Here is a 27,418-nt window from a genome sequence, read left to right on the forward strand (position 1 = left end):
GTGGGATCATGTACGCTGCGATGTATCTGCGGTTGTCCGCAAGCGGCAAGACCGCAGATAACATGGGTATATACCTATGAACAAAGAACTCGTAAACACGATAAAATTGTAATTTATCGTGAACTTGGAGCCAAGTTTTGCAGCGTTAACGAATAATCTCTCCGTTTTTCTCGCTCACTCTCCTTATCTTTTTTTTAAATTAATTTAGGAGAACATATATGTCTTGTTGAAGGAGAGAGAAAGAGAGAGAGAGAGAGAGGAGATACTCAGCTGATAAAAATGAATGTCATTAACGTGTGATTAATTTGTGTAGATGCAGGAGACAGATCGTACCGTACGGGATCCGACACGGAAGGCGCAGCAACTACGGACAACCCTACAACGCCATTTCCTACGCCGCCCCCAACCTTGACACCGAATCATCGGCAAGCTTCTCCGTTTCCCCTCGAAAGCACAAACTCTCGCCGGCATCATTATAACGGCAGCATATCTTCCGAGAGATCTCGCAACGGCAATGGTAGGGAGTTAATTAGAACCGCAAACGGGTTGGTTTGCACGCAAGATGATACTTACGGGCTCGCCGCAAGATGAATCTCATCAAACGCAATTTTATACTGCGTTGTACAACCGTGACACGTGCAAGACGAGCTTATTCCGATAGATGGACGCAAGAGAAATCCTGATAGATGAGCGATTTAAAGTGATAAGCAATGTGATATTACGCATGGCAGCATCGACTTCGGTTTCAACCCGTTCTAATATAACATTTCGCACTTCAATCCATTTGGAATACTCTACACCTCCAATTACTAAAAGTTGTAGATATGTTTTACGTCCAAATACCGTGTCATTAAAATTAAAATAATTGCTGGGCCGTATAAAAATTATTAGCTGAAAGTTAAAAATTAGTCTTAGCAAAAAGGTGTTATTTAATCCTAATAATCTCGCTTCTTTAAAAGTAATTTTGAAAAGATTAAAGGATTCGAGTATTTTCTTTGTCCACGTGCTAATGGAAGATTGAATTAAGCGGTATGATTCTTATTCGTTAGCAAAACTTCCTAAAAAAAAAAAATTTCTCACTATTTAAAAATATTCGTATTTTCTTTATTGCAGGTGAGACCGTTTACGCGGCGTCCACAAAAAAGACGACTTCCGGCGGCGGTACCTTAGGTCGAAGAACACGCCGAGGTCACGCAAGCGCCTTGAGCAGTAGCTCCACCGCGAGCGATCGTTCCGAAACCGTCTTCCCCGATGAACACACTCGCATGCATCTCACCAATGGTGAGGAAGAATATACTGGAGTTTCTTTTTCACGCATATATGTCATCGCGCGATTATTATTTCACACGCATGATCATCGCATCATATCGCATCACATCGCATGCCGTCGCATACGCTTGAGACAATTATTGTAATTATTGAATCGCAACGAGCGTGTATTAAGCCAAAAACTATTTCTATTATCAAAGACTTGAACAAAGAAACTCATTCAACGTGACGGATCGGGATAAATCCTCGTCGATCGCCCTGAGCGGGTCGTCCCTTTAAATCACGACGTAAAATTTGCCGCGGTGCGATAAGTTAACGATCCATGCCTCAAATGCGATTACCGGACTAACCGAGTTACCGGCTGGTATCGAGCCCCTGGCCGGAGTTAAATCGGGTTTCTCGTAAACGTGTTCCTCGTTAAAAGCTTAATATTAATAGTCACCCAGAAACGCGAACGGAAAAAGAGAATCGCATATGGAACTCGGAAAAGGAAATCGCATCTATAGATCCTATGAACATATTCTTGTATCTTCTAAAACTTTCATGCGTTGTGTATGTGTGTACGTTATCAATTATTCGAAATTATTAATTGAGAAAAAGAAGGTTACAAGCAGAGTACTTTCAACCTCGATTTCTCATAAACCTCACATAAGACATAGTTATTAACGAGTACTCATTAAACATTACTTCAGTAATAACTTCGGCGGCGTAAGAAAACACATCCCTTTTGTTAATTTTGTCCTAAAGACGTACATATATAGCTATGATTTCGACTATACATTTGACTATACTATATGTCCTCATAATGAGCATATCCCTCGTCTCACGTTCCCATCGATGCACGTGTACGAAGCTTCACGAAACGGCCCAAAGGCGAAAGATCTTGGCAAAGGCAAACGTTTCCGAGCCATGCATTATCGCGCGTCTAGCGAACAATGGCGTAATCGACAAACTACATTATACGCTGGTTCATTAAATAACCAAGGGACCTTCTATTTTGGCAGTTAGGTTCATTGTTGTCTGATGCAGTAATGTACCAGCGGCAACACTAACAGTGTCGGTAGCTGCAATGGCAGCGGCAATAGCATAATACAAGTGCGAGAGGGAAAGAGAAAGAGACTCGAGCTCGGGGCTAACGGAGTTAGCAGTTGGCGCCTGGGCTCAGCTAGTTAGAGCATAGACCACCGTCAAAGTTAGCGTGACCCTGCCGACTATATATTGTTTCAAAACGTCAACAGTATTTAGATCTCCCGTCGTTGCTGGGCCGCGCGCTATCTTGGCACACGCACTATCTCACTGTATAACGCAGCTTCGAGCAGCAACCACCGGGGAGATAAGAGAAAGTAGCTTTGCGGCTTTGAACCGGCGGCCGCGGTCGACGAGCGTAAGCCGCTCGTCGGCTAAGTTTTAAACGAAATTTCGTCGGATCTCATTTCGTGTCGACGCGACGTCGATGCGGCGGCGGTCACGTCGGGTTCGAGGGATGCTGGCTGCCAATTAGTCTACCGATATCGCGAGACAGCGAGAGCATGGATGAAAGGGCGAAGGATAGCCCGGGTGGAAAGCTGGCGAGCGCGCGTGCGGTAAGGAGCGAGAGCTCCACCACATCTTCGTGGACGGTTACCTCCGGAATTTCGAAGGCCGCATTGCTCCTGCCCACTCGAGTGCGATCACATTACGCGTAGCCGCGTAGCGTAGGTTTCGTGAAAATTAGCGGCGCGAATTAAGCTCGTGACGCTCACTCATGGACATTTTATATGACGTGTATGAACACGCGTTCAAGGTATATCGTGAGCGCGGGTGTATATTATATCATATAAAAAAATTGAGTAACCCTGAGAAATGATATGAAATTTTCCATTTTCTCGTCTCTTTTAATTTGATATGTTTAGGAACTTATGTTACTCGTTACTCTAAACTATTTATATTACGCTTTTTATATGTAATAAAAAATTGTTTTAACGAAGCATTAATTGTCGATTAGATTTTCCGGCAATAATTTTTTAACGCACGGCTTTACGAGAGTGCCGATAGTGACGACGAGCATTATATAAGATGCTGCAAGATACCGCGTATAATTACCAGGATCTCGTAAGCAGTAATTTGAGTCTGAATCTGCGATGGGATATTGCTTGCCAGAATGTCCCTGCGGTCTAATGGAGGCATGTCGCGGCATCTATTAGCAAATGGCTCCCAACGGTCAGGGCTTACCCGCGTTAACCCCGTGTGCGGCGCATCGCCAGAAAGACGATTGATATTACATTAGACCGCCGTAGTCTAATGTGACCCAGTCGAGGAGCACGTTATTGAATTGGCAAACGCGCGAAACCCGATAACGTTACGGTAATTTGCTACCACAAAGCTATGAAATGTACACGCTAAATGAGCGTACTCGTCATCGTAAAATGAAGAATTAGCACATGGTACATGTAACTGTGCGGTGTAAGCGTTACCTCCGTAAACAAAAAACTATGAATAAATAAATGTTTGAAAATAAAATACAATTCTATCGATATGTACAGTAAGTTGTTCTTGCCATTTAATACCATTTGTTATAAATTTTTGTTAGTCCATAGGATTTTCAAACAACCATTAAATTCGTGAAATGTATATGTATTACGTACATTTATATAGGTAGATCAATTAGGAGAAATGCACAATTTTTGTGAAAACTAATAATTGTGCACAATGTAAATGTGCAGAAGCAAATCACCGTCGGTGAAAAATAAATTTTCCGCGAGTTTTCGCAATCGTTCAGCGATGGTCGGTAATTTTTGACGGGCTCTGATGCGGGCTGTTGCATTTAATGTCATGGAACAAATCATCCGCACCAGCAAGCTTGATGTTATCAATTCATTCGATTGATGTAGGTTTCGCGGCATATGTTGCACGAACGAAATAAATGCACATGGAATCAATTGACTTATGTATACAGTAAAAACTTTAAAAATAACTGTGCTACGGAACAAAAATACGCCGATATTTTTAATAAACGATAATACGGTCGGGTAAGCACGTTCGGGTAAATAACTCGCGCGAATTTTCGCTTTTTGATCGTAGTGTTTAATCAAGAACACTTGATTCGTCACTTCTGACTACAATCGAGTACTTTTTGTGACGATGACCATTCGGGAAGTTATACGAATGTGTCTGCTTGGATAAGTGCCAAGTTTCCACGAATAGAAATAATTTCAAGCGCCACTTGCGAACTATGCCAATAGTCCGTGTTCGCCATTACCATTATCGTTCTATTCCTTTTTAGTCTATCTTTTTCCTAGACTAGATATCTGTGGCAGCGTGAATCTTTTATTACATTTAATTGTTTGCAACGCAATCTTTTTATCGTTTGCGGAAATAAAGGTCAATGTTTATGTTATAAAAGAAAGCAGAGATACTCTTCGCGACGATGAAAAGAACGCGCGGGAATTAAAATCACGAGACATTAAGTTTATGGATGACGTTATTATAACGGTCCTGTCTCACCACTTTACTACCATAACGCTAAGGTAAATAATTCAAACAGAATGTAATCAATGCACAAGCTTAATTGTCGTAAATTATCATATAATGCTCAGGTTACGAGGCAACGTGATATTTATGAACTTTCCCCTCCGTGAAAATTCATCGTAGCAAAGCCGTTTTATGGAACCTCATCCTATTCTAAATTATACATGTGATTATCTTTTTCTTGCCTTAAGTCGTCAGAAAAAATTTAGAGAATATTTTAATCGTCAAATATAAGTAAATATGTTCAATCCTTCATTTCGCTGTACATTGAAAGTCCGAGGATATAATAAAAGCGTTATATCTTACTAATTAATCAATGGTAAATGGATCTAGGCGAGGCACGGATGAAATTTTGTGTGTCCAGCGCGAACGAAGGCGGGTGGCACATAGAAATTGTACGAGACAGTTCGGACGAAGCATTCACGAATGCTAACTCGGTTTATTAGACTGTTTGGTCCGGAAGGAGTCAAGCCGGAACGATTCGTTGGACTGGTTATCGGACAGTAGGTGCGGTACCTACCATTGCGGCAATACCGCGCCGGTATAGCGCTGGCAAATAATTCGTATTTACATGAACGTGTACTCCCCGACGCGGCGGAGGCGTTAGACCGACAAATCGAATTACAGACGCGAATCGCTAACCGCATCAAGTCACTGTCGGCTACCTTGCATCCCCTTGCACTGTCTGACTAACCCTTCTCGCCGCCCGCGGATGAGGGATAACTCGGTTGAACTCGGTATCGGTGATGCGCTAGCATACTACATAATTGGCTCACAACGATTGGCCAAGACATAACGTCGGCGACGTTATATTACTCAATAATGTGTCCAATTAGATGTCGTACTAGCGCCAAATAGGTGTATATGTACGCTTGTCACGTTTGTAATAACAGTCGAAAGCAATATCCAATAAATTCGGATAAATATTGTATCAGAAAGTTGAGTGCCTTGATCGACATATTTCAACAAAATATATTTAAAGCAATTTAATTGCTCTAATAATGTGATTTTTATAAAGATTTCACAAAAATTTCAAAATAATATATTTAAGAATTATAATAAATTGTATGTAGAAATAAACTCAATTCTTCAACAGCTTCTGTATAAACAAAATTTGCTTAACCCTAAAATGCCACCCGGGGTCCAGCAGACCCCAGACCCTTTAGAATGATATATTTTCAAATGTTCCCCCCAAAAATAGAGCTCATGCTCCCATTGATGATAGTTGAGTGATTGACCTACCCGGTTGTACACTTAGCAATACTCAGTTTACTTAATTTTTTATACTATGTTGAAATTGAAATTTTAACAATATAAGCATTTTATTCTCTTTTCTAAGCCTTGAACAACATTGAACATAATTTTCATAACTAAATATCAAAAAATCAATGAGTAAGGAGACATTTTTCATGCTGGGGTCTTTTAGACCCCATGTGTCATTTACGAGATTCTTGAGAGGTGTGGCATTCAAGGGTTAAATATAAATATAAAACTCTTAAATATAAAACTCAAAAAATGAACAAATTAATCTTCTTAGTTTAAAAAAATTATTTTTTTATATTCAATATTTTTATAAAGGAGAGATTGGACGAATTTTAATTTAAATATATTTTGCCGGGCGGAGTAAGCCGCATTATGTAAATAGTGAAATCTATATTACCGCGGAGTTATATCATGTTCATCATTTTGCAGAATTAAATTGCACTGCACCTATTGCCATCAGGAACTGCATGATTTATTTTGCGCATTCTGTAAACGCTATCCTATGCTTTATGAGGGACAGTAACGCGGTTTGACCACTGGTCAATGATGTACCAGTATTAGCTATAATTGGCTGGAACCGTATTGATCTAACCTTCATGTAGGCAGCGTTATCTTCTATCCTTGCTACGTATAATTAGTTATGCTGGTGAATTTACATATACAGTGCAATAAGTCGCATTTAGTAGCATCCAGTATAATTCATGTGGATGTCAACAAATCTTCATATTACACGTTATATACGTTAGCGAGTAATTGACATATGTGTATGTGTGCGAAACATATATAAAAAAAAGATGATGTCGGATATATCCATCAAATAGATAATAAAATTGTTTGTTGCCAATCGTCGATATATAATTGATCTACTGGAGATTCATCAAATTCTCCGCTACGCTCGTTGCAAGATATTTTTGCTTTTGGCAATTTAGCCGTCGGATTAAATTTAACCGGTTTTAACTCTTTCACCCGCATTCTAGCGATTTAACGTTAACGTATAGCATATTTTGCAATTTCAGAAGAACCATCTTCAAATATGTACTTTTCCCCAGGCTTTAATTTGATGCTGCAGCGTGCGTATGTAAAGTAATGTAGCTATCACGAAGACGAAATGTATCCCGCGATTTGTAGCGCATCGTTATAAAACATTTAAGTCTGTAAAATAACACATTGCTGATTCAAAAGGGGAGAGCCGGCTTTCTCTCTCTCTCTCTGTAGCGGCTTAATACCGGTTCCGAGATTTTTCCCACCCGTTGTCAATGCGATATCGACTTTGTAATTGAGCGTTACAGGTGTTCCGAGCACTCGAACGATGCCGGCAAATTGTTCAATAACTGGAACAAATGTATATTTCGACGGTAAAGTTGTCCGAGATACGCGACGGACGCGGCTGGCGCTGACAGCTACGCATTGCGCATTTCACGGTCCGATTTAATTAAGCGATTATTACTGCTTATTACGGAAAATATCGACGCTGCTCCCAGATGACTTCGCAGAAATAATTTCCCTATCGCGTTTATAATTTCTACGATTAATTAGACTTCGATCTGGTCAAGTAATAACGGCGAAAATCGTCGAAAATCTATATAGAATAGCCTCGATACAAAGCGTTGCGCGTTGTCAGGAAGCGAAAGCGAATATTGCAGATATATCATTATCATTCACATGCATGACAATTGCATTAACCTTCGATGTCATCCGATTCAGTCACATTCTAAAATGCATTTGTGATCTCGTTTTTCCCGTAAAATTATTAAATTAATCACGAAATAGCACTTACTGTTTTCTGTCTCAAGTGTTCAATTTTGCATTGATTAATTAACTGAAAATTCCTAACTGTTGAAAAGAAATTAGTATTGTCTATTAGTTACCTTTTTAGTCAGTTATCTCACAGTAATTTTAATATTACTATCTACAGAATTTTGGTATACAGATACAAATTTGGAAAATTGTGCTCGTTTATTACGTTCAATGCTTTGTAATTCACTTTTGCGCAAATTTGTTTTAACGTAAATCTATCGTGTATAATAATTTGAACTAATTCATCATACATTCCATCTGCATGATGTAATTCTTTGTTGGAATTTTCACATATGCACATGCCAATCCTGCCGCACTAATGCACTTTTCTCTCTGCACATTCTTTGGCGCACAGGTCTACCCAGGCCTATTTATCTCACAGGTATGTAAGCAATCTGTAGGAAAACACGAATATATCACGTATAGATTTGATGTAATATTATATGCATTCGCTTTTTATCTACTATTATTAAAAACAACGTAATAGAATAGAGCAAACTATAGTTATGGGAAAAATTCTGTTACTGTTTTATAAATTTTTCAACAATTTTCTCATATTTTTAATATTATTAATGTTGCCTGAAAATTTTATATAGCTTCTTTCACGTCGACTGTTAAGCGGAGCTGTACTTGCTATTGACTCGCTTGCCGATGTAAAGAATTGCGGTAATTATGAGACGTTAAATTATTGTTTACTATGTGGCTCGAGTAATTGTCTTGACATTACAACACACATCCATAAGTTATAACGACTCGCTTAATAGATTTTAATCCGTAGGACCAGGGACCGAAATTCCATTATCCCACATCCGAGTTACCACAACCAAGTTACGTAGCTTCACGAAAGCGCGATAGACCACTGTATTGCAGTTAAACTTGATTTACAATAATGTGCTCTGTAACATTAACAACCTTTAATGGTTATACATTGCTCCAATTATGTATATATGCTCAACATGGTATCGGTTTATAGCGTCATCGTCGACTGTTTTGGCTAATTCGCTATAACTGGCGGCCGTACGTGTAATATAAAATGTCAGAGATGAAAAAAGATATAAAATTTATAACTATTATGTTCTAATTGTACGGAATACATTGGTTAACAGCGTTTTAATGTTTTTGAATGTCAATTGGCACTCTCTGATATAACAGACGAGCTTTTCGTGGGTATAGACTTTCAAATATTTTTGTTGCCCTCAACATGCCTCGTAGGCACTCTTTTGTGCTCTTTATGTTTAGGTAACTTTAATTATTCTTTGGTGGAGTTCCTTTCAAGTTTCAACAACTTTATAAGTAACTTAACTATGGGAACGCCCGCAACGCTGAGCCCCGAAGGGCCAATGGTGAAAGGGTACCGGTGGAAATGGAAAATTCTTAGTATTGCTCTCTATTGAAGCTCCACAATTACTATGTTTCAAACACAAGAACTTACGAAATTCTCAGAAAATATATCCATTATTAACGTATACATATACACATGGATTACTTGAATGTGTACGCATGAGCAAAGCGAGGCACGTAACGCATTGCGTTGTGTCGCTGTCGCAGCTTTTAATGTGCATTTATGAATAATGACACCGGAATTACAATATACGTCGTTAATATCACAATTACTCAACTATTATTCGGTATTTCCTTGTATATTCCTTCGCCTATAATGGGTAATCAATTTCGTCGTGTAATGGCAGATAGATTCTTTGAATTTGCATGCATAAAATGTTACGAGGAGATGCCTAATTATTGATGCCGCTTAATTGCTCGCAGCAGCGTTTCTACGAGCAGACTAGAATTTCATGAATGCCACATAAGAGAGAACAATATCGCAATGAAATGGATGGAATTACACCGATACAATCAATAATTCGCAAAATAAACACCAAATATTTTGAATTTATCGACGCATTAAATGAATCTTGTTATTTGAGAAGTCAAATAAATTACCAAAATCGCGAGATTAAATTTTCCGAAGATCAATAGTTACTTTCTATAGTTCTTTTATACAACAAATAAATATAGATAATTTGATTTCTCATATAATCGATACAATTTGATTCAAAGTCGCTATATTGCATCACACGTGTTTACGTAATATGATGTTCTATATTGATGTTGTTCAACATATTAAATTTATCAAATTTTGTTCTTGCTTTTTATTAAAGCGCGACTTGTAAAGGACAATGTGCACTCTAATAGAAAGAAATATAATTTTGCATTTCCAGATACCGGTAGAGATTCTCCTCCGGAACCCGCGCCACCGGAAGTACCGCCGCGTGGACCGTCTTTACACGCAACGCATACTTTACGTGCGCAACAAAACCGAAATGGTTGCCCTCCGAACGCATCAGGAAGTTTCACTGTGCCAAGTGACCAAATGCCGACCGAGACGTATTCGGGTAAGTAGCAATTCACCCGATGCTTCATACGTTCTAATGTGGCTTTCGTTCGGAAAATTTAATTTCTATGAACTCGAAATCGAAGATGTAACATAAATTAACTTAAATCAATTTTATTAACGCATTTAAACGTAATGTTTCTCTGAAAGATTTATCCTTTAAAATGTGAAGTGCGTATTTATTCCTCCATAAATTAGTGTAAATGCATGTGCGAGCGCGGACGTCGCTAGCACTCCATGAAAAGAGCAATATAATGACAATTGAATCGTAACGTGATCCATTCCGCTAACCCGTTGGATACCGTTATATGACGCGGTTTAGTTTTCACCGGCGAATGTTTAATTTGGTGCATGCTCCGGCGCCAATTATGTAGATGTGCAGATGTGTACGCGATGGTATATGGGGTATCTGTTTAAACTAATGGGGTGTAGATCAAGGGGGAAGGGGGGGTTTGCATTAAAGCACCCGTTAATTCATTGTAAATATACTCAGCGTATATTCGTTTCTCTATATTTCTCTATGTACATACCATTAGTATATTCCTGTGACTAAACATTATTTGTACTGGTCGTGACAATTCTGAATATTGGAACGTGAATGTGCACGAAGATTACATACGCGCGCGATTAACATATGGTTGCATTCGATTCACGTACCACCTCCTCTAAACATTTATATAATAGCAGAAACGCGACATATATTATCAAGCGCGATTACTCGTGTGCGATGGCAGTTGATGAGGCTGCCGATATTATAATTCGCAACATTTAAATATACTTTATTTTTCGCTATAATTATTCCTACAAGCAAGAGCTTGTTATTTTATACACAATTATTCAATTTCTTAAAATCATTGAAAATTGTAATGGATATTAGAGTGATAAACACATTTAATCTGCCGATAAAACATTATAAGTTTAAAAAATTTGAATACTGAAAAGTGTTCTCGCATTCCGAATCTAAAAAATATATATAAAAAAAAACGTAAATCCGAGATCTTTTATGGGAATACAAACGAAACGTTATTCGGCGCACTTTATTTCCACGGGATCACTCGAATTTTACGAGAAGTGTTTTGCCAGTATATCGAATGCTCACATGGCTCACTATGCTTACACGGGAATTTATTGTAATGCATTCTCGATAATCCGTGCCGTTTTAACGGAGCGCAAAGTTTGACCGAACGCAGCGACTCGCGCAAAGAGTTGCGCGCGCTCTCAATCCGGTGAGATTTAATAATATTGGTTCCGCGTCAATTACACTAATTAATGTGAGCCACGTGTTGCTATAAACATAGACTTCAATATGTAGACAAATCTTGGGATAGCGCTGTGCTTTATGTGAATATAATGTGATCCCATGTTAAAATATGCATGCGCTATGCGGTACCAAATCTGCTGCCGGGAAATTATTGAAAGTTGTATCGTTCAAGCGCACAACAAAAAAGTATTTAATACAAGCACCATATAGAGATTAGTAAATGCGCACGCAAATTGGCGTGATGTTGTAGTCCTGTTGCTTCAAATTTATCGAGAGGTATCAAAGTACTAAAATTTTAGGAATCTCTAATGGAACAACAGTAAAGCTCGAAATACAAAATGCAATATTTTCTAAATAATATAATTAGGAGAGAGGGTAAGTATCAATAACAGTCAACGTGAACATTGCAATATATGCGTGCAAGAATGACAATTCTTATATGTATAATAAATGAACAGTTTCTGTCGTCCGTACGTATCTTGTTTCTATCGCACATTATTTCAATATACTTATATATTTTTCGTTATGGTTATAACACGTAATGAGGTTTTTTGTGTACCTATGTTACGCGTGCAAAATTTTTGTATTTATCGTAGCTTTCTCGAAACTTGCAAACGACGATAGTTCGACGTTGCATTCACATTAAACGCAATTAGATAGACTTTATTACAGATTTGATGTTGCGTATACTAATTGAATTGTTCGTTTAATATTGAATATGATACTTTCCATTGGTATTGCAAGAGATATTCTAAAGCTTGCGAAGAGACTCGATACATTTTATATATACAATATATAAATCGACATATTATGTGAAAAAAACGAAAAATCACATAGCTTCGATTTATTGAAGACATTTCGAAAGATTACTTCTACCCTTGATGGTCGAGCAGATGATTTGCGAGAAAAAATTCACGTTATCTCCGAGACTGTCTAGGGCTCCAGAGAGAGACCGATATTATTATCTGAGGTACTTAAGCTTCGCACATTTTTGCATAACTGGAAATTAGAAATAATTATTGTTGCACCTCGGGGAGCAGCGGTGTCGCGCAATAGCGATGTGGTGCACAGCAGATAACTCCTTCAATGCTTTTTTCGCGAGATATGCTCATCGAAATTCAGGTGAACAAGTAACAGAGGATTACTCTTGGGAGACTTTTAATAATTTCGCCATATCAATGATTGCATTTATATTGAATAAAAATAATGATTTTATTAATTTTTCGCTATATACCACGTGAGAAATGTTCAATGTTAATTTCGAAAACTTCGTGGGATTCCCAAAGACATAACAATTCATATAAGAATTTACATTATAACATTAAGAGATAAGACTGCGTTAGCACCAAGAATAACATGGCTGTTTATGAAGTATAGCAAGAGAAAGTCATGTAATGAACAGATTGGAGATGCACCCGGACTAAGTAAGTTACATGCAGTTGGTTAATGACACTTCATAACTTTGCTCTAAGTACAAGTGGCCACCCATAGTTCTGTAAAGTTTACGGAGCGTACGCAAGCACTCACTCGGTTTCCCCGCGCATCTCTTTCTCTCGTTAAGAAGTATTTGCCAAGATAATTATGAATATAACTCCGGACAAAATTTGCTTGTCCAGCGACACTTAATTATGACGAAAACAATACCGCCGAACGATACACTATGTGGCATGTAGAATTTTCCATAACAATTTTTTTCTATGTAAAAGTAATCAACAATATATTTTCAATTTGCAACGGCATATAGCCCTTTGTAATCACGAGTAAATGTTAAAATTTAAAGATTATATTACGAAGGTGAAAATAAGTCACCACTTTGATCTCCAGTATGTTCGATATCTGAAACTGACGGAAAATACTGCGCTAACAACCAAGCTTCAGAATAAATGGGTTTACTTAATAATCCACGCGCACAATATCAAACTGAAAGAAATCAACAATATATTTTCAATTTTCAACGGCATATATAGCCCTTTGTAATCACGAGTAAATATTAAAATTTAAAGATTATATTACGAAGGTGGAAATAAGTCGCCACTTTGATCGCCAGTATGTTCGATATCTGAAACTGACAGAAAATACTGCGCTAACAATCAAGCTTCAGAATAAATGGGTTTACTTAATAATCCACGCGCACAATATCAAACTGAACACGAATTACATTGAAACTAGGCGCGAGGTCATTAGCTGCTACCGAGGGGGAGATATCGTCATACACCACTTTACCCCAGCTGATTTTCCAGAAGGCAACGCCCCGCGATATGACGCTTCAAAGGGCCCCTTTAATCGTTTTGAGTTCCAACAGGAATTTCTGCTACCGCGCCTTCTCCGCTCTGAACTTTCCGCATCTTACGAAGGATGAACTCGATCCACGAGCCGTTGTTTGCTCACGCGAGGGTGAAAAGCGGGCGAATGTTTGCCTTCTTCTGGGGTTCCTCGCTTCCTAATGTCTCGCCGAGATAGAGGCCGCGCGTCGTAAAGTGGACGGAAATTTTATTAGTATAATCGTCGCATTAACACCGAGGTCATTGCACACGCGAGAAAGCGAGTATTAAGAAAGAGCTGGCGAGGGATGCGGAGGGTGTAAATAGCGGGGCGTGCCTCGGGTCGGTTGGTTGACCGGAGAGACGATCGCAGATAGAGGCGCGAGGACTGCGCAATGCTTTGTGCCCCCCCTGCTGGAATTCCTCTGTATTAATTACCGGCTCGCTAATTACTATTTATTAGAGACTGGTGCGCACGCCACGTGGAGCCGAGTCGAGACGCGCCATTATCGCTTCGCTTCGAACGAGCACCTACGTCGTAGCGTCGTTTCAAGGCAACTTCGTTACGCCGTCGATTACATCTTGTACTGGCGCTGCAAGAACATTGAAGCGATCCCGTATCCGATCCTCTCGAGCATCCTTTAACGCGTATCGATCCCTTTCGTCCGAAACGTCTAGATTTTCCTTCATGTCTCATATAACCCATCACACATCTCGGAAAATTATATCGTATATTTTGCTGCGTTCGAATAATAAATGCATATCGCATATTCTTTTGTATTTTGACACAAAAGAGAGAAAGAGAGAAAGAGAAAAAGAGAAAGAGAGAGAGAGAGGAGAGGACTTTTAAATTTCTAATAAACAAATAATTAAATTTATATAGCGACCATATTTTAAAGCTACGCTCACTTCCGCGTAGTTACTATCACAGAAGAAAGTTTACGGCGGCGATAACGCGTGCCGTGACAAATTGCCTTTAACCTATTGCGCGTCGGCTTAAGGATGCAAGATACATCTCCGGCGATAAGTAAAACGAGCACACCAGCAACGAGAATATAATAGAACGCTTTTTCCACAATTTATAAAACGTTCAGGACGTTATAAGAGGAACAAGAGCATATAGTCTCATCGGCTATTAAATTCTCACTTTGCGCAGACGAAATTGCCGTTCTTGAATCCGGTAGTATTTGCCTCACAATTGGCATGATCCGGCGGATTGAACACTGCCTGCTATTACTCGCTCGAATACGAAAACAATTTTCATTTTGTTATACATAGTATAATATAATATATATTAACTCGAAAACTGCACATTCAATTACAAGAGAATAATAAAAAAAAGAGTTAAAGTAAAAAAGCAATTAGATTTAACGTGATTAATTATCTAAATAAGATATAATAAGCTTTATATTTTAATTCTTTGACATAATATGCTAATTTAATCTCTATACTTCTGCTTGAGAAGATTATATTTAATGGATTTCTGCACCACCACTTGCTTGAATATTTTATTAGATCATATTTTATTCGTAAGTCCTCATTAAAGGATAATACTGCATCAATTATCGATTCTCTAAAGTAGACTAATTATTGCATACATACAGCAATTAAGCATATAAAATAGCTTTATATATAATTAGAAATTGTACTAAAATATATTATTTTCGTAAAGTTTAATATTTTATATAAAAGTTACGACATACTTTTTTATTAATAATTTTTTGTTGGAAGTTCACTCGAAAAAACTTTTAGCAAAAATTGGCGCAAGTAAGCGGTATACGAAGTAAGATATAAGCAATTTGATAAACGCGCGAGAGGCTGCCACAGAGTACGTCAATATTCTGTCTTTAGTTAAAGGAGGCTATTTCAGGAAGCAGCATGAGATTAACTCGATCCCGCGAAATGGTACGACCGCTCAAAGTGGACAAACGCGATGTCCTAGCTACGCTACTTCGACCATGCAGAAGATAGATATGGCTGGTGGAATAAACATGGAACCGCGCAGAAGCCACTTCATATTTCAGAGCATCCGAGTGAACTTCTGTAACGGTGGACGCGCATTAGACAGACTAATCCCGCCGGTATAGGGCCCGCACTAGTTTCGCGCAATTTCCGTCGTTCCTGCATCCACCGGCCACCTCTGATTACCTACACCGCACACATCTACTGATGGTTACATCGTTTTGCTTATTTTGCTTTAAATAGAGATATTTTGGAGCAGAGAGAGAGAGAGAGAGAGAAGCAGCAGCCGGGAGAGAAACTATCCCATATTAAGGTTGCATGCGTTACCGGATGCGGCGCGCGAACGGTAACGGGAAGCCTACAGTATTATTCTAATAAGAATTATAGCCTATGATAAATCTCGGCCCAGGTTCCAACACTTCTGCAGGAAGCTATGGAAGAGATAGGGCCGGCTCGATTCATTGATTATCCATTATTGCGAAACATGCGCCAAAAGTAACGTAATCAAATGTGAACGAGCAACTTTTCGCTGTTTTACGGAAAGATGTATATAGTATATGGTGATATATCGATCGTATCAACTACCATACCAGTATATGTAAAAATTTGCAACAAACCGACCGAATTTGATTTTACTCAATCATAATTTCCTACCTCATATACGTTTCTCAATTAGCCCTTGATTTATTTTTCAAAAATCAATTGCATTCTTTTGATGCATTCCTTTCGTATAACAGACAACCGTATGTGCTCGGAGGACACAAGCTATTCGAGGCAAACGGTAGACATACTTTATGCAAGGCGAGTGTTTCGTACTCGCGTGAGACGAGTTTCTTCCTATAAATCCTCCACCTTACCCTTACTATTCTCTTCTCTCTCCCTCTTTCGCTTTCTTTCTTTGTCATGCACCCTAACCTTCGTTCATCTAACCTAACCGCCCCTACCGAGTTTCCTCATTGTGGTACCAAGCAGCATAATTCAAACTGTCCTCGTGGTACCGATGCGAGCCTTGGATTTAGCGCAAGATCTTATCGTCCAGACAACAATAGCGCCGCTGCCTGGGAGAACTGAAATACTTATCGTCTTTGCTTGGCTCGCGTGAAAATTTATAAGATGTCCACAGGTTGAAGCGGAAAATTGTTTCTGCTCAATAATGTGTCACGAAATTTTTTTCTACGGAAATAAGTGAGAATGTTCTGTCTGTAATGAAATTCTTGCCTGTCTAGAAGATGACGATAAATAACCACTCAATCAAGCTTAGACATCTTAATCGATAAAATTATAAATTTAAAATATTATAAAGCAAGTATTCTCATAGTTTTTGACAAAAAAAGATCACTAATGTTTCCATAAAAAATGATTATAATTGCATAATCATTTGTGGAAAATTTTGCTGTATATTTTCGTGGCAAGGGGCTATACAAATACAAATTTGGCTAGCTGAGAATGCTTGCGGGATATTCGATGGAAATCATTTATACATGATCATTGAATTATACTCATTCGCTTCCAATCCAGCCAGTAAACACTGGCCAAAATAAATTCGCGGCGCTATAAATGCATATAACAACGCATACTCTTACGAGAGATATGCAATGGAAATAGGGAAAGGGAGGGGGGTGGCATTAATGCCACATTTAATGCGGTGCGCTTACGCGTCGCGATTATCGAATTTACGCCTTGAATCGAATATTAGCTTCCGGAAAAATATTGCAGCGGCGGAACACCCACTTTCGGCTGAAAGCAATTTTCAGCTTAAAGGCTTCCACGGCTTTTATAGCGTCGATATATTTTTCCAATAATATCTCTGTACGCGGACGACTGCCTATGGCTCGAGCGCGGCCGGATGGCGCGAGGAGGTTCGCTCGCGGAATGTGGAAACGAGATAGAATAGTTTACAATCAAAATCCAGCCAGCGAAGCAGACTCTTAAGCAACCTCCATCTCGCGGTTAAAAGTGAAATCCAATTTCCGCTAACGGAGACTTTTTCTTAATATAATAACCAACCTCCGAGCTTCGCGACCACTCTGAGAGCGCGGAAACTCCGATATTCCGCGGAGCGGAGACCGCAAATATTCAAAATACGCGATAATCGAATTTCGATGGATAAATTAACGAGCAAGACATCCGTTCGCAAGAGCGCGATTTGTTGTTCGAAGAGAGAAAATTGCGGTCGAATTTAACCCGGAAGAAATAAACATACTGCAAATTTAGTGTAAAATATTTGATTCGACGAAACAAAACACAAAACAGTCGAAATATCTAGTCGTGCATTCAATTTGTATCGCTGCCGAAACATTTCTAGCGTGTTCGTCTGTCGTTATAACCGCTATTCAACTTTCCCGAAAAATCTTATCGTATTTGTGCGTGATATCTCTAGTTGAACGCAATCATGCTTCGTGACTTTTGTATCTAACGACCGACTGGAATTCGAAGGACGGAACTGACAAAGCGGTAATAAGAAAGCGCGAGACTGTAGCACCAGAAAGGAATTGTGTAATTAATTCCAGATTAGTATACTCTAGAAACTGAGGCAGTACTTTAAGTCCACTATGTACTCGTCGAATGCGAATATCGGGAAAACAAACAATGGTAAATGGAAAAAAAAAACACCTTGATATTACTGTTAATATTACAAATAATCGCTCACAAGAATATTAAGAGCAACATTATAGTTTTTCGTTGACTTCGTTTACTTCAGAAATTGTGGAATAGTTATTCCATACGTTAAAATGTCTTCATGAATGGTATTATAAAATGACAAAAACTCCAAAGCTTATAAAAAATTCACTCGGCCTGAAAGAGAACATTAATGTTCATTAATGTCACTTAGCTAAAAATATAAATCACCTCTATACATTCACCATTTCTATTTTAAAGCATATTTAGAGGATTCGCTTCTTGTCATATAATTATATTACAAATGTTCCGATAATAGAAGAATCTCAAGCTTTGCATCTCAAAGGTTTAAATTGAGAAAAGGTGATTCAAGTTATTTTTACTATAGATCACTGTAGATTGAAAAGCAATCATTATTTCAAAGTGGAAATAATTACAAGTTCTATAAATAAGTTAAAAATAAACTTTGATACTTGTTGAACTCTCAAACTTTATAAGAAATTTTGGCGCTTGGTAAATTTTAGAAACGTAATTATTAGAAAATTGAATTAGTCAATGCAACGCCACAGTCCGCTATAAATTAGAAATGACGCGACATTAATAATTTAGACTGAATGCGGAAGAAATAACGTTTATTGGTTAATGCTGTAACCAGAAGAAGTCACATCAAGCCAAACAACCCCGATATAAAATCTATTCTCTCATACACTCTTCCTCTCTCTCTTTCTCTCTCTCTCTATCGAGATCGCGTACCGATTTCACGAAGAAAGTAAATTCGAAGCTTATGATATTGGCATATAGCTGAATGCACATGAGCCGGCAAAACGAATCGTAATACGACCATGCCGACGCCTTATGTAATAGCGGGGAAAGTAATAGCACTTTCCCAACCGTTTGCGATATTATATCGGTTCTTCGCCTATATGCGATATTCAAATAAAAACGCAAAGTTATCTTCAGTACGAATACCCATTCGCGGCGCTTTGACGTCGTCCCATATGAGTAATATTTGCAAATAGCGATGATAGCAGCCGATGCTGTTTTTATGGTCATCGTTCTGCGCGAATGCTTACGTTTGAAATTATTTACCTACCATTGATTACTCAAAACGATCACTTTAAAATATATATTTCAGCGCGGTGCGGCCTGCAATTTCACTCAAGCTACTGAAGAACGTTTAGACGACATGACGACATGAACTAAATTTGTGAGTTGTGAGTTAATTATTAAAATAAAAAAAATCTACAGTTAACTCACGCTGCTCCATAAATATTCAAATTACTGATATCTCTCTCTCTCTCTCTCTCTCTCTCTCTTCCTCGCTGCCTGGACGTTTATAAACCTCAACGAGCTTCTCGCCTCTTGATTCACTTTTGTTTGCAAATCTCGCGAACGCAATTTAGGGGAATCATTTACGCCAATGAATAAAGTTCGCGACGTTTAAACTTGCAGAGCAAAGCGTTAAACGAGTGAGCTTCGCCGTTCTCGTTTCCTTAAAAACTCCCGCAGAAGTTAATACATTTTCAATAATGTGTTAATTGAATGGAAAACGTGCGATTTTAACGAACCATCGCGCGTGTAAATGTATCTTACATATGTAAAGTCTGCTCTCGGGACTTGATCCAATCGCCCAACACGACACCCCGTTTTCGTTCTTCCTTCGTTAACGTAATATGCAAAGCAGTATTTAACATTAATTAGAACGAGTAATTCCAAATATTCGCACACGCACGTATTAAGATCGTATTAAGATCGTAAAAGGATTTGCCTTTTTTTTTACAGTGAGGCGTAAATTTATTCGCAGCCGCCTCAGAAACCAGGGCCGACTTAATACAATTAGTAACGTTTCAGGAAGATTACAGAGGAGTTAACAGGTCCAGCACGATACGGGAGCGCGTTTTAAATAACGATTAGAATGAACTATTATGCGCTTATCGCGGGTTACATAATGTTCCGTTAGTAACGATCATAAGTTGCATGCGGGAAACCGGCAGAATCCCAAAGGCGATGGCGTGACCATATCGCGTTATACTACTAGGTGCCACACGTGCGATCGTATGTGCATACAGACGTGTGTGTCTGTCACATACACGCGCGCACACACATATGGCACATTAAGTTCCGTAGGTGTTCAGTGAGCTTCGTGCCGCTTTCTACGGATCGGCTTTATGCGCGAATTTCGTTTGTGCCAAAACGGGGCTCATGGGGGTGAAAGATTTTACCTACTCACGAATAATCTTCGCGATGCCTGAAAGCGCTATGAAGAGAGTGAATGCGCATTACGATTTAGTGAAATGGGATATAAAGTTCCCCGTGGCTGCATGAAACAAAGGTCTTCCGGCGCTGAATAGTGATATTACGTTACGCGTTACACGATATTCCGTTATTGCTTTTGCTTTATAATTTAAAATACTAAACCAATGAAAATTATAACTCATAAGCGAATATTTATAGAAAATAAATTTATGTTATTAAAATATATGTATAAAGAAACTTGATAGCGCCCTACTAGTCGGTACAATTCGCTTTAAAGATTACGGATAGCGTGAGGAATAAATATTTTATTATTAAATACTGATCAATATTTTGGCGGCTGTATGCGTATCGAATATCGAAGAATACCGGTGCAATGGTGCAGTGTCTCGAGAACGCAATTCCGTGACGGAAAATCTCTTCTTGCGCGCGTTCAGAAGGCAGGTCAGATAATCTGTATCGAGCGTTCACGTCTGCGATTGCTCTTGGGCGTTCCTGAATTAATATTCGTTGGCTTATTTCATTTCGCGCCGATCGAGGTGTCGCGTTCTTGAAATTCTCGGCAAATTGTCCCCGCGCAGCTCCTCGCCTACGACCCTTTTTCTCTTTCTCCCTTCTTCATTTTTGTCTTCGTACAGTCTTGCTGCCGGCACACCCGCCGGTCTCCTCATATTATTTTCGATGACAGAGTCTCCCCTAGCCATTATTCACATTCTGAACCCACCCTGTATACGGCCTGTCCTACGTTATTGGCCGCGCCACGCGGGATAATTAGCAAAAATATTTGCGGCATCGACGTCGCGATAATAATTACGAAACGTATAGCTCTAGACTACGGAAAGCGGGGCTGCTTTCACGTCTCTCATGGCGAAAGTATTTATATAGTACATTACGTTTATATAGTCGCGCGGAGACGGCGAGTGCGGAGAATCTGAGCCGCCGGGGATATTCGAAGAACGCGAACTATCGTTATTGCTCGTTATTTCTTTTCGTCCTTCCGCAAGTCTGGCTACGCCGGCGGTTGACCTTTCATTAATGCATTATTATAGATATTTCCCTCTTTATATCGGTATATAGGCAAACTCTTTCGTCGCTCGTCGATGAAAGGGTTTTCCTGCAATCACGTCCTCGCAATTTTCTACGATATGTACGCGTAATCTCTTTCTGTATAAACACGACATATAATCGTTATATGTAATTGTAGTTTTGACTATTTTAGCAAATACTCTTGAAAAGACTACATGAGATTTGTTTAAGAATATATCTAATTTCTAACAGCTTAATATATAAATAAATAAAATATTCCTAGCGCTTCTCTTTCTCGTGAAAAAATGAAGAAAATTTTCTTTTCTTCAAGTACCGATGTACTTAAATATTCGAAAAATTTCTGCTCCCGCCACTTTCTTTACAACGATGGAAATTCGCTCGAGAAGAGTATGAAGAGGTTGTTCCAAGCTTATAAAGCGACCGCCGTGTAGCGGCCATTAAAGTAATCTACTTATTTAATACTTCGCGGACTCGGCGCACCATTAATTTCGCTAATTTCCGTAGCCATTATGCATGTAACACGTGCAAGCTTATAATGAGCTAAGCTTCGAACAGTATTAACGAGGAGACGCCCTTTTATCGATTACTACCCTCACTGATGTTCCTCGTCCGCTTCACGATCGCTTAGAATAAGAACGCCTTCCATCAATATCTCAGCCGGTCTCCGCAATTCGTCCCCGAGATGCTCATTAGGCTACGAGCAAACTAACGATCTGATCGTCGCAAACAAATCGTAGATAAATGAACTTCCTGTATATTCTTTTTATCATTTAATATGGATTGCACATGAAAATGTGAAAGTAAAAAATTAAAGAACATGACAACCGATTGCCAACGTATTATACGTGATATAAATTAAATTACTTTAATTCAAATCACTTTAATCTTTAAATCAATTTAATTTGAATCAAACGTTTAATCGTTTAATCTAAAAAACTGTGATGCGCATCAAAATCATTTTGCTCATCGTTAATTTGTCATTTAATTTGAATCAAACGTTTATTCTAAAAAACTGTGATGCACGTTAAGATCATGTCGTTGATCGTTAATTTGTCATTTCGAACCTGGGACAAAATAATTATTTGGTATAATCACGCGATTATTCCGCCAGTGATTACCAGCGACGACGGCGAGTTACATCTGGAAGAAAGCCGCGCGGTTTCTTTTCAGACTGTAGCCCGTTTAAAGTTTCATGCACGGGAAATCGCGCCGAGGCGATTTCAAGTATGCATAGGTTAATCAAAAAGCCGAGTGTGCGGGGTGAAAAAGGCCGCGGCGCGCTACGTTCGATTCCAGACTAAGGCTCGCCGGGGATTTGTGGAGACCCCTGAAACTGCCTGTCTGCCCGGCTACGATCGTTGCCAAGCCGGTTGCCACAGAATTTAACACCGTCGGTGGCGCGGCCGCTGGTAAATGGCGTGTAGAAGTTAAAATATAATGGCGATGTGTGCGGTACACGGGGTGGCGCGATGGCGCACCGCAGCACGCGGCCAGGGCAGAGCTATGCATAGCAGATTATTTCGCCGTCTCGGCGAAATAAGGTATCGGCACTTTTCCGCAACACCGGCAACCGGGATGAGAGCGGCAAGCTTCTCCCGGGAGGTCCTCTTTAACATTACCGTCAACGACTTGGGAGTAGACTGCCTCCCTCTTTTAATGAATATTTACGGAGGACGCATTGGAGGAATTTCGCGACTTGCTACACTCGACACGTTAGATGGCTCCATGCAAATAGACCCCGGTGCACTGACACTGTAGAACGGCATGTTTTTGTAAGCAAAAAATTAACACGTGCCAATCTCTTACTCGCATGTATATTAATTTATAAACTACATTCTCGTGATATTTTCTTTATACATTAAAATACAAAAATATATTAGGAATTGATTATAGGCTGACTGTACAAGTGCGAACGCACAAACCAACTCTAAATGGTATTTTAATATTGAAATGCATCCTATGCTCGTATCGCGCACATTTTCTGTTAATAAAAAAGTTTAATAAAAACGACAGTTTTTTGAAAAAAATAAACTGATTAGTTTAAGCCGTTATTTCAAATGGCTTTGCGAGTAAAATGCAGACGTAAATTTTCATGTATAAATGACGGGAGATGCGCGCTTTGCAGGCTTTAGCCATGTGCCCTAATTTCCACGTATATACATGTATAGCATCGCTGGCTCAGCTTACGAGCTACATTCAATCCCCCGGTTCTTTCACAGCTGATCTCGTAGCAGATCTAGTTGCTAGAAACTTTGCATATCGTAGAGAGTTATGTTAACATTAACGATCTCGTGATGACCCCACTCATTCTGAGAGAATAGCGAATTATTATAGCTTACAATTTAACATACATTTATATATCGAAACTGTATCGCAGCTACACACACACACACACACACACGTGCGCGCGCGCGTTTGTATTTCCGTGTATAACATAAATTATAACATATAATCGAAATTACGTTGTAGCTTCCATTTCTAAGACAATTGAGCAAAACATACACGTTTTATGTTTTTCCTTAAAAAAGAAAGTAAAACGTGAATATTGAATCATTAAATCCCAATTTAATTTTGTATTAACATACATTATTAATTTCATATTAACGTATTAATAGCTACTTTATAATTATAAACATGTCATAATACGCGGTATATTAATATTATCAAATGAGTATTTAATTAAATGTATACACATGCACGCGCGCACACGTAAGTATATACTTCGCTCGACCATAATTATTTTACACTACTGTTTCGAAAATGTTACATATAATATTTTTTTATTCACGCGCGTTAAATATATGTGGAAATACAACACGTTAGAAAGACAGACAGGGGATAGCGTCAGAAATTTCTCTGCGCAAAATTTCCTCGAGACAGTCGCTTGCAATTCGCAATCGCTGAAGCGTGCGCGTGCATTTAAATTTGCAAATTAATCGAGAACGGATATCTCTCTGCACACACGAGACATCCGGTATCGAGTTACCGGATGTTTGCGCGCCGCGTTGTCACCGAAAGACGTCGCACTGTTGCGTAACTCCGCTACGCGGTGGCGGATGTAAACGCGGAGGCTGCTACGTAGACCGCGATTACCAATTTAAGGAGCTCTTCTTCCCTCATACGTATGGATTTATTCTCTCGGAAGATATTGACATGCAAATTCGCTTCTCGCGCGCATACCGAATACACGTGTGTTACATGTGCGTGCGTACGCGTATCCATCGCGGTGCCACGGAAATACGACGACGTAATGTGCACAGCGAGTTACGGCGTTGTAAGATTGCATCCCCTTGTCGCCTCATGTCGTGTTTATCTCGCCTCGGAAACGTAGAATCGATTACGAATATTACACTACTCTTCAAGTTCTTATCTTATCTCACTCTATATGTTACGTCATTTTTAATAACGATTAGACGTATATTGCTACTTTTAAAGATAAAAAATTTAAATTACATTATTACTTTTTTCTCTTATTAAGCATAAATGAATTTTCATTCATTTAAGCGAACGGCATTTTTAACATCTGCGAAATTTCTTCTAAAAATATTCTGTAAATTATAATTTTAAAGTAATGATAAAAGCACAATTACTTTTTTTTCTTAGCTTTTCCTTTCTTTTATCTGTAATATATTTGCAGATTTTAGAACTGCGGAGGATCGACGACACGTTCGTCCGTTCGTAATAAAATGAAAGGGGGAAAGCCGGGATGTGTCGGCCAGAGGGGTGACGCATCCCCTAGGCAGTACCGGGAGAGAAATATTCCCTGCTTTCACGCTCTAACGATATAATAAATCCCGTGATGTTCACGTCGCGTCCGCGAAGTGCTCCTTTAATTTGCGAGCCGCATTTAACTTTGTAGCGAAAGCAATGGCTTTGCTTTGATTATCATTCGTATCTCATTGAAAATATAACCCGTTATTTATCCGCGAAAATATTGTTCTCATTAATCTATCTATATACATCCCGAAAGTACACGGGAATTCAGAAATGAAGTTACGTGAACGCACGCAGACAGTTTCCATTTCTCTCAATTTCCGAAATATCCAGTTACTGTTGTCCTACCAACATTTCGAAACTCGGCACGTTCTACCGCGGCTACGGTGTATCTTGGCGTTGCGTATTGTTCATACAAGAAGTCCGCGCGCAGGAACTGTAACTGTATTGCCGACTATAACATAAATATTATTTCACATATCTACATACGTCAGAGCGAACGACTTCGCACAGCGAATCGTTACCTCGTATATTCTGTCAGCGCTGTCGCCATTGCCATCGCTTTCACCGTTGCTACCGCAATCGTTCTCTTCGTCGTCGTCTCGTCTTCATCGTCTTCATCGTCGTCATCGTCGTCGTCGCATCCGTGTCACATCGTCTATACCTCGCGTCGCGGCACTCGGGCCAGGAAGTCGCGTCAAGTTCGCTAATGGGATTTACATCTTGGCTCACTTCAGGCAGCCGGCGAGATCCATGACGCATCTTCGAGACACGGAGCGACGACATCTGCCCTAACCGTTTGACAAACTAGATAATAATAATTATCGCGACCCCCTTTCCGACCTGTTATTTCAAGAAATGCGCGAATCGCAGTTTGTCAGGCGTGCGAAACTAGCAAGTCGGACAACTTTCTTATGAATTCGAGGCTGCTTTTCGAGGTATGCGTTGCACACATCGATCGATTGCCAAGGAAGATGCTAATTAATTCGCGCTGTTCCTAATGAAAATACGCTCGAGATAACGCGTACTCGTCAAAGAGAATTTGTTTCCTAGTTTCCTTTGATATATGCAACGTTATCAAACAAACGCGTAATTTCTAGAGGCAAGAGAGAGAGAGAGAGAGAGAGAGAGAGAGAGAGAAATAATCATTATAATTTTATTAAATAATTACAATGTCGAATTATATTTCTGTGTGTAATAAAAGCTATATTATCAAATGCTTTAATTCTCTTAAAAATACTTTTAAAAGTATCCACTTGATATATGCCATTAATAATAAAAAGAAATGGGCAATCCAAACAAAAACGCGCGCGGCACCAGTAATTCTAGCTGAGATTATAATTAATCTTTGTCGAGATTCTTTAGTAAAGAAAAAGGTCGCTATATATAATACTATAATATCTTTCTAATGCCATGATACTTTAATTATTAATATTTTAGTGTCTGAACGTTAATCAAACTCCAATCAGCCAAAAGTAATCGATAAGCAAAAGCATACTTATAGAAAAGATTCTAAGTAAAAAAATTTAATTATTTTGTAAGTTAAAAAACCAAAAAAATCACAAATTAATTGTTCTGTCAATATAGCTTTAACAAAATAATTGAATTACAATCTAAACGTGCACTAATTGCGAGAAATTCAGCTGGATAGCATCAACGTTCGTCATCAAAGCGTCAACCGTTTCTGTGCTATCGCATTGCACACAAGTATTTCACTATTCCTACTATATTCATGTTCGGATATTTAACAATCGCTTGCAGGAGCTCTGCCTAAGCAGTCCTCTTTTTGCTGGCATAATCGCCAAAGCTCCGTGAAGCTCAAGAGACGGCGGTCCGCCTTTTGCTTTTCGCGCGCGAAGGATTAACTCCGTCCGTTCTGCTTGAGCTTTTTCGTCCGCACGCTGCCGAAGGGGTGCACGGCCGGCGAAGGGAAAAAAAGAAAGTTACGGACGAAGAAAGAAGGTGGGTTAGAGAGAGAATCAAAAAAATAAAAACGGAGAAGAACAGGTACGTGGAAGAGACAGCCGAATGAGAGATGTTGAAGGGAGAGAGGGAGAGACTATCAGGAAAACG

At 39.2% G+C, this 27,418-nt stretch overlaps 2 protein-coding genes across 6 annotated transcripts in view; one reads left to right on the forward strand and one right to left on the reverse strand.

The window, feature by feature from the left end:
• Ten-a (tenascin accessory) overlaps window positions 1-27,418 on the forward strand; it is a 561,949-nt gene that overhangs the window by 280,511 nt on the left and 254,020 nt on the right. For 3 of the 4 annotated variants that reach the window (XM_071780078.1, XM_071780081.1, XM_071780080.1), the window contains exons 5-8: window positions 314-517; window positions 1,114-1,281; window positions 8,192-8,218; window positions 10,056-10,229. In XM_071780078.1, the coding sequence (XP_071636179.1) occupies window positions 314-517; window positions 1,114-1,281; window positions 8,192-8,218; window positions 10,056-10,229 (573 nt within the window). The remainder of the gene's footprint in view (window positions 1-313; window positions 518-1,113; window positions 1,282-8,191; window positions 8,219-10,055; window positions 10,230-27,418) is intronic. The other variant, XM_071780079.1, reaches the window with a different exon arrangement.
• The window catches only part of LOC139814095 (uncharacterized), a 248,087-nt gene that overhangs the window by 178,486 nt on the left and 42,183 nt on the right, over window positions 1-27,418 (reverse strand). The gene's annotated exons all lie outside the window — the stretch shown is intronic.

The sequence above is a fragment of the Temnothorax longispinosus genome, chromosome 6, assembly GCF_030848805.1.
Source record: "Temnothorax longispinosus isolate EJ_2023e chromosome 6, Tlon_JGU_v1, whole genome shotgun sequence".
NCBI lineage: Eukaryota > Metazoa > Arthropoda > Insecta > Hymenoptera > Formicidae > Temnothorax > Temnothorax longispinosus.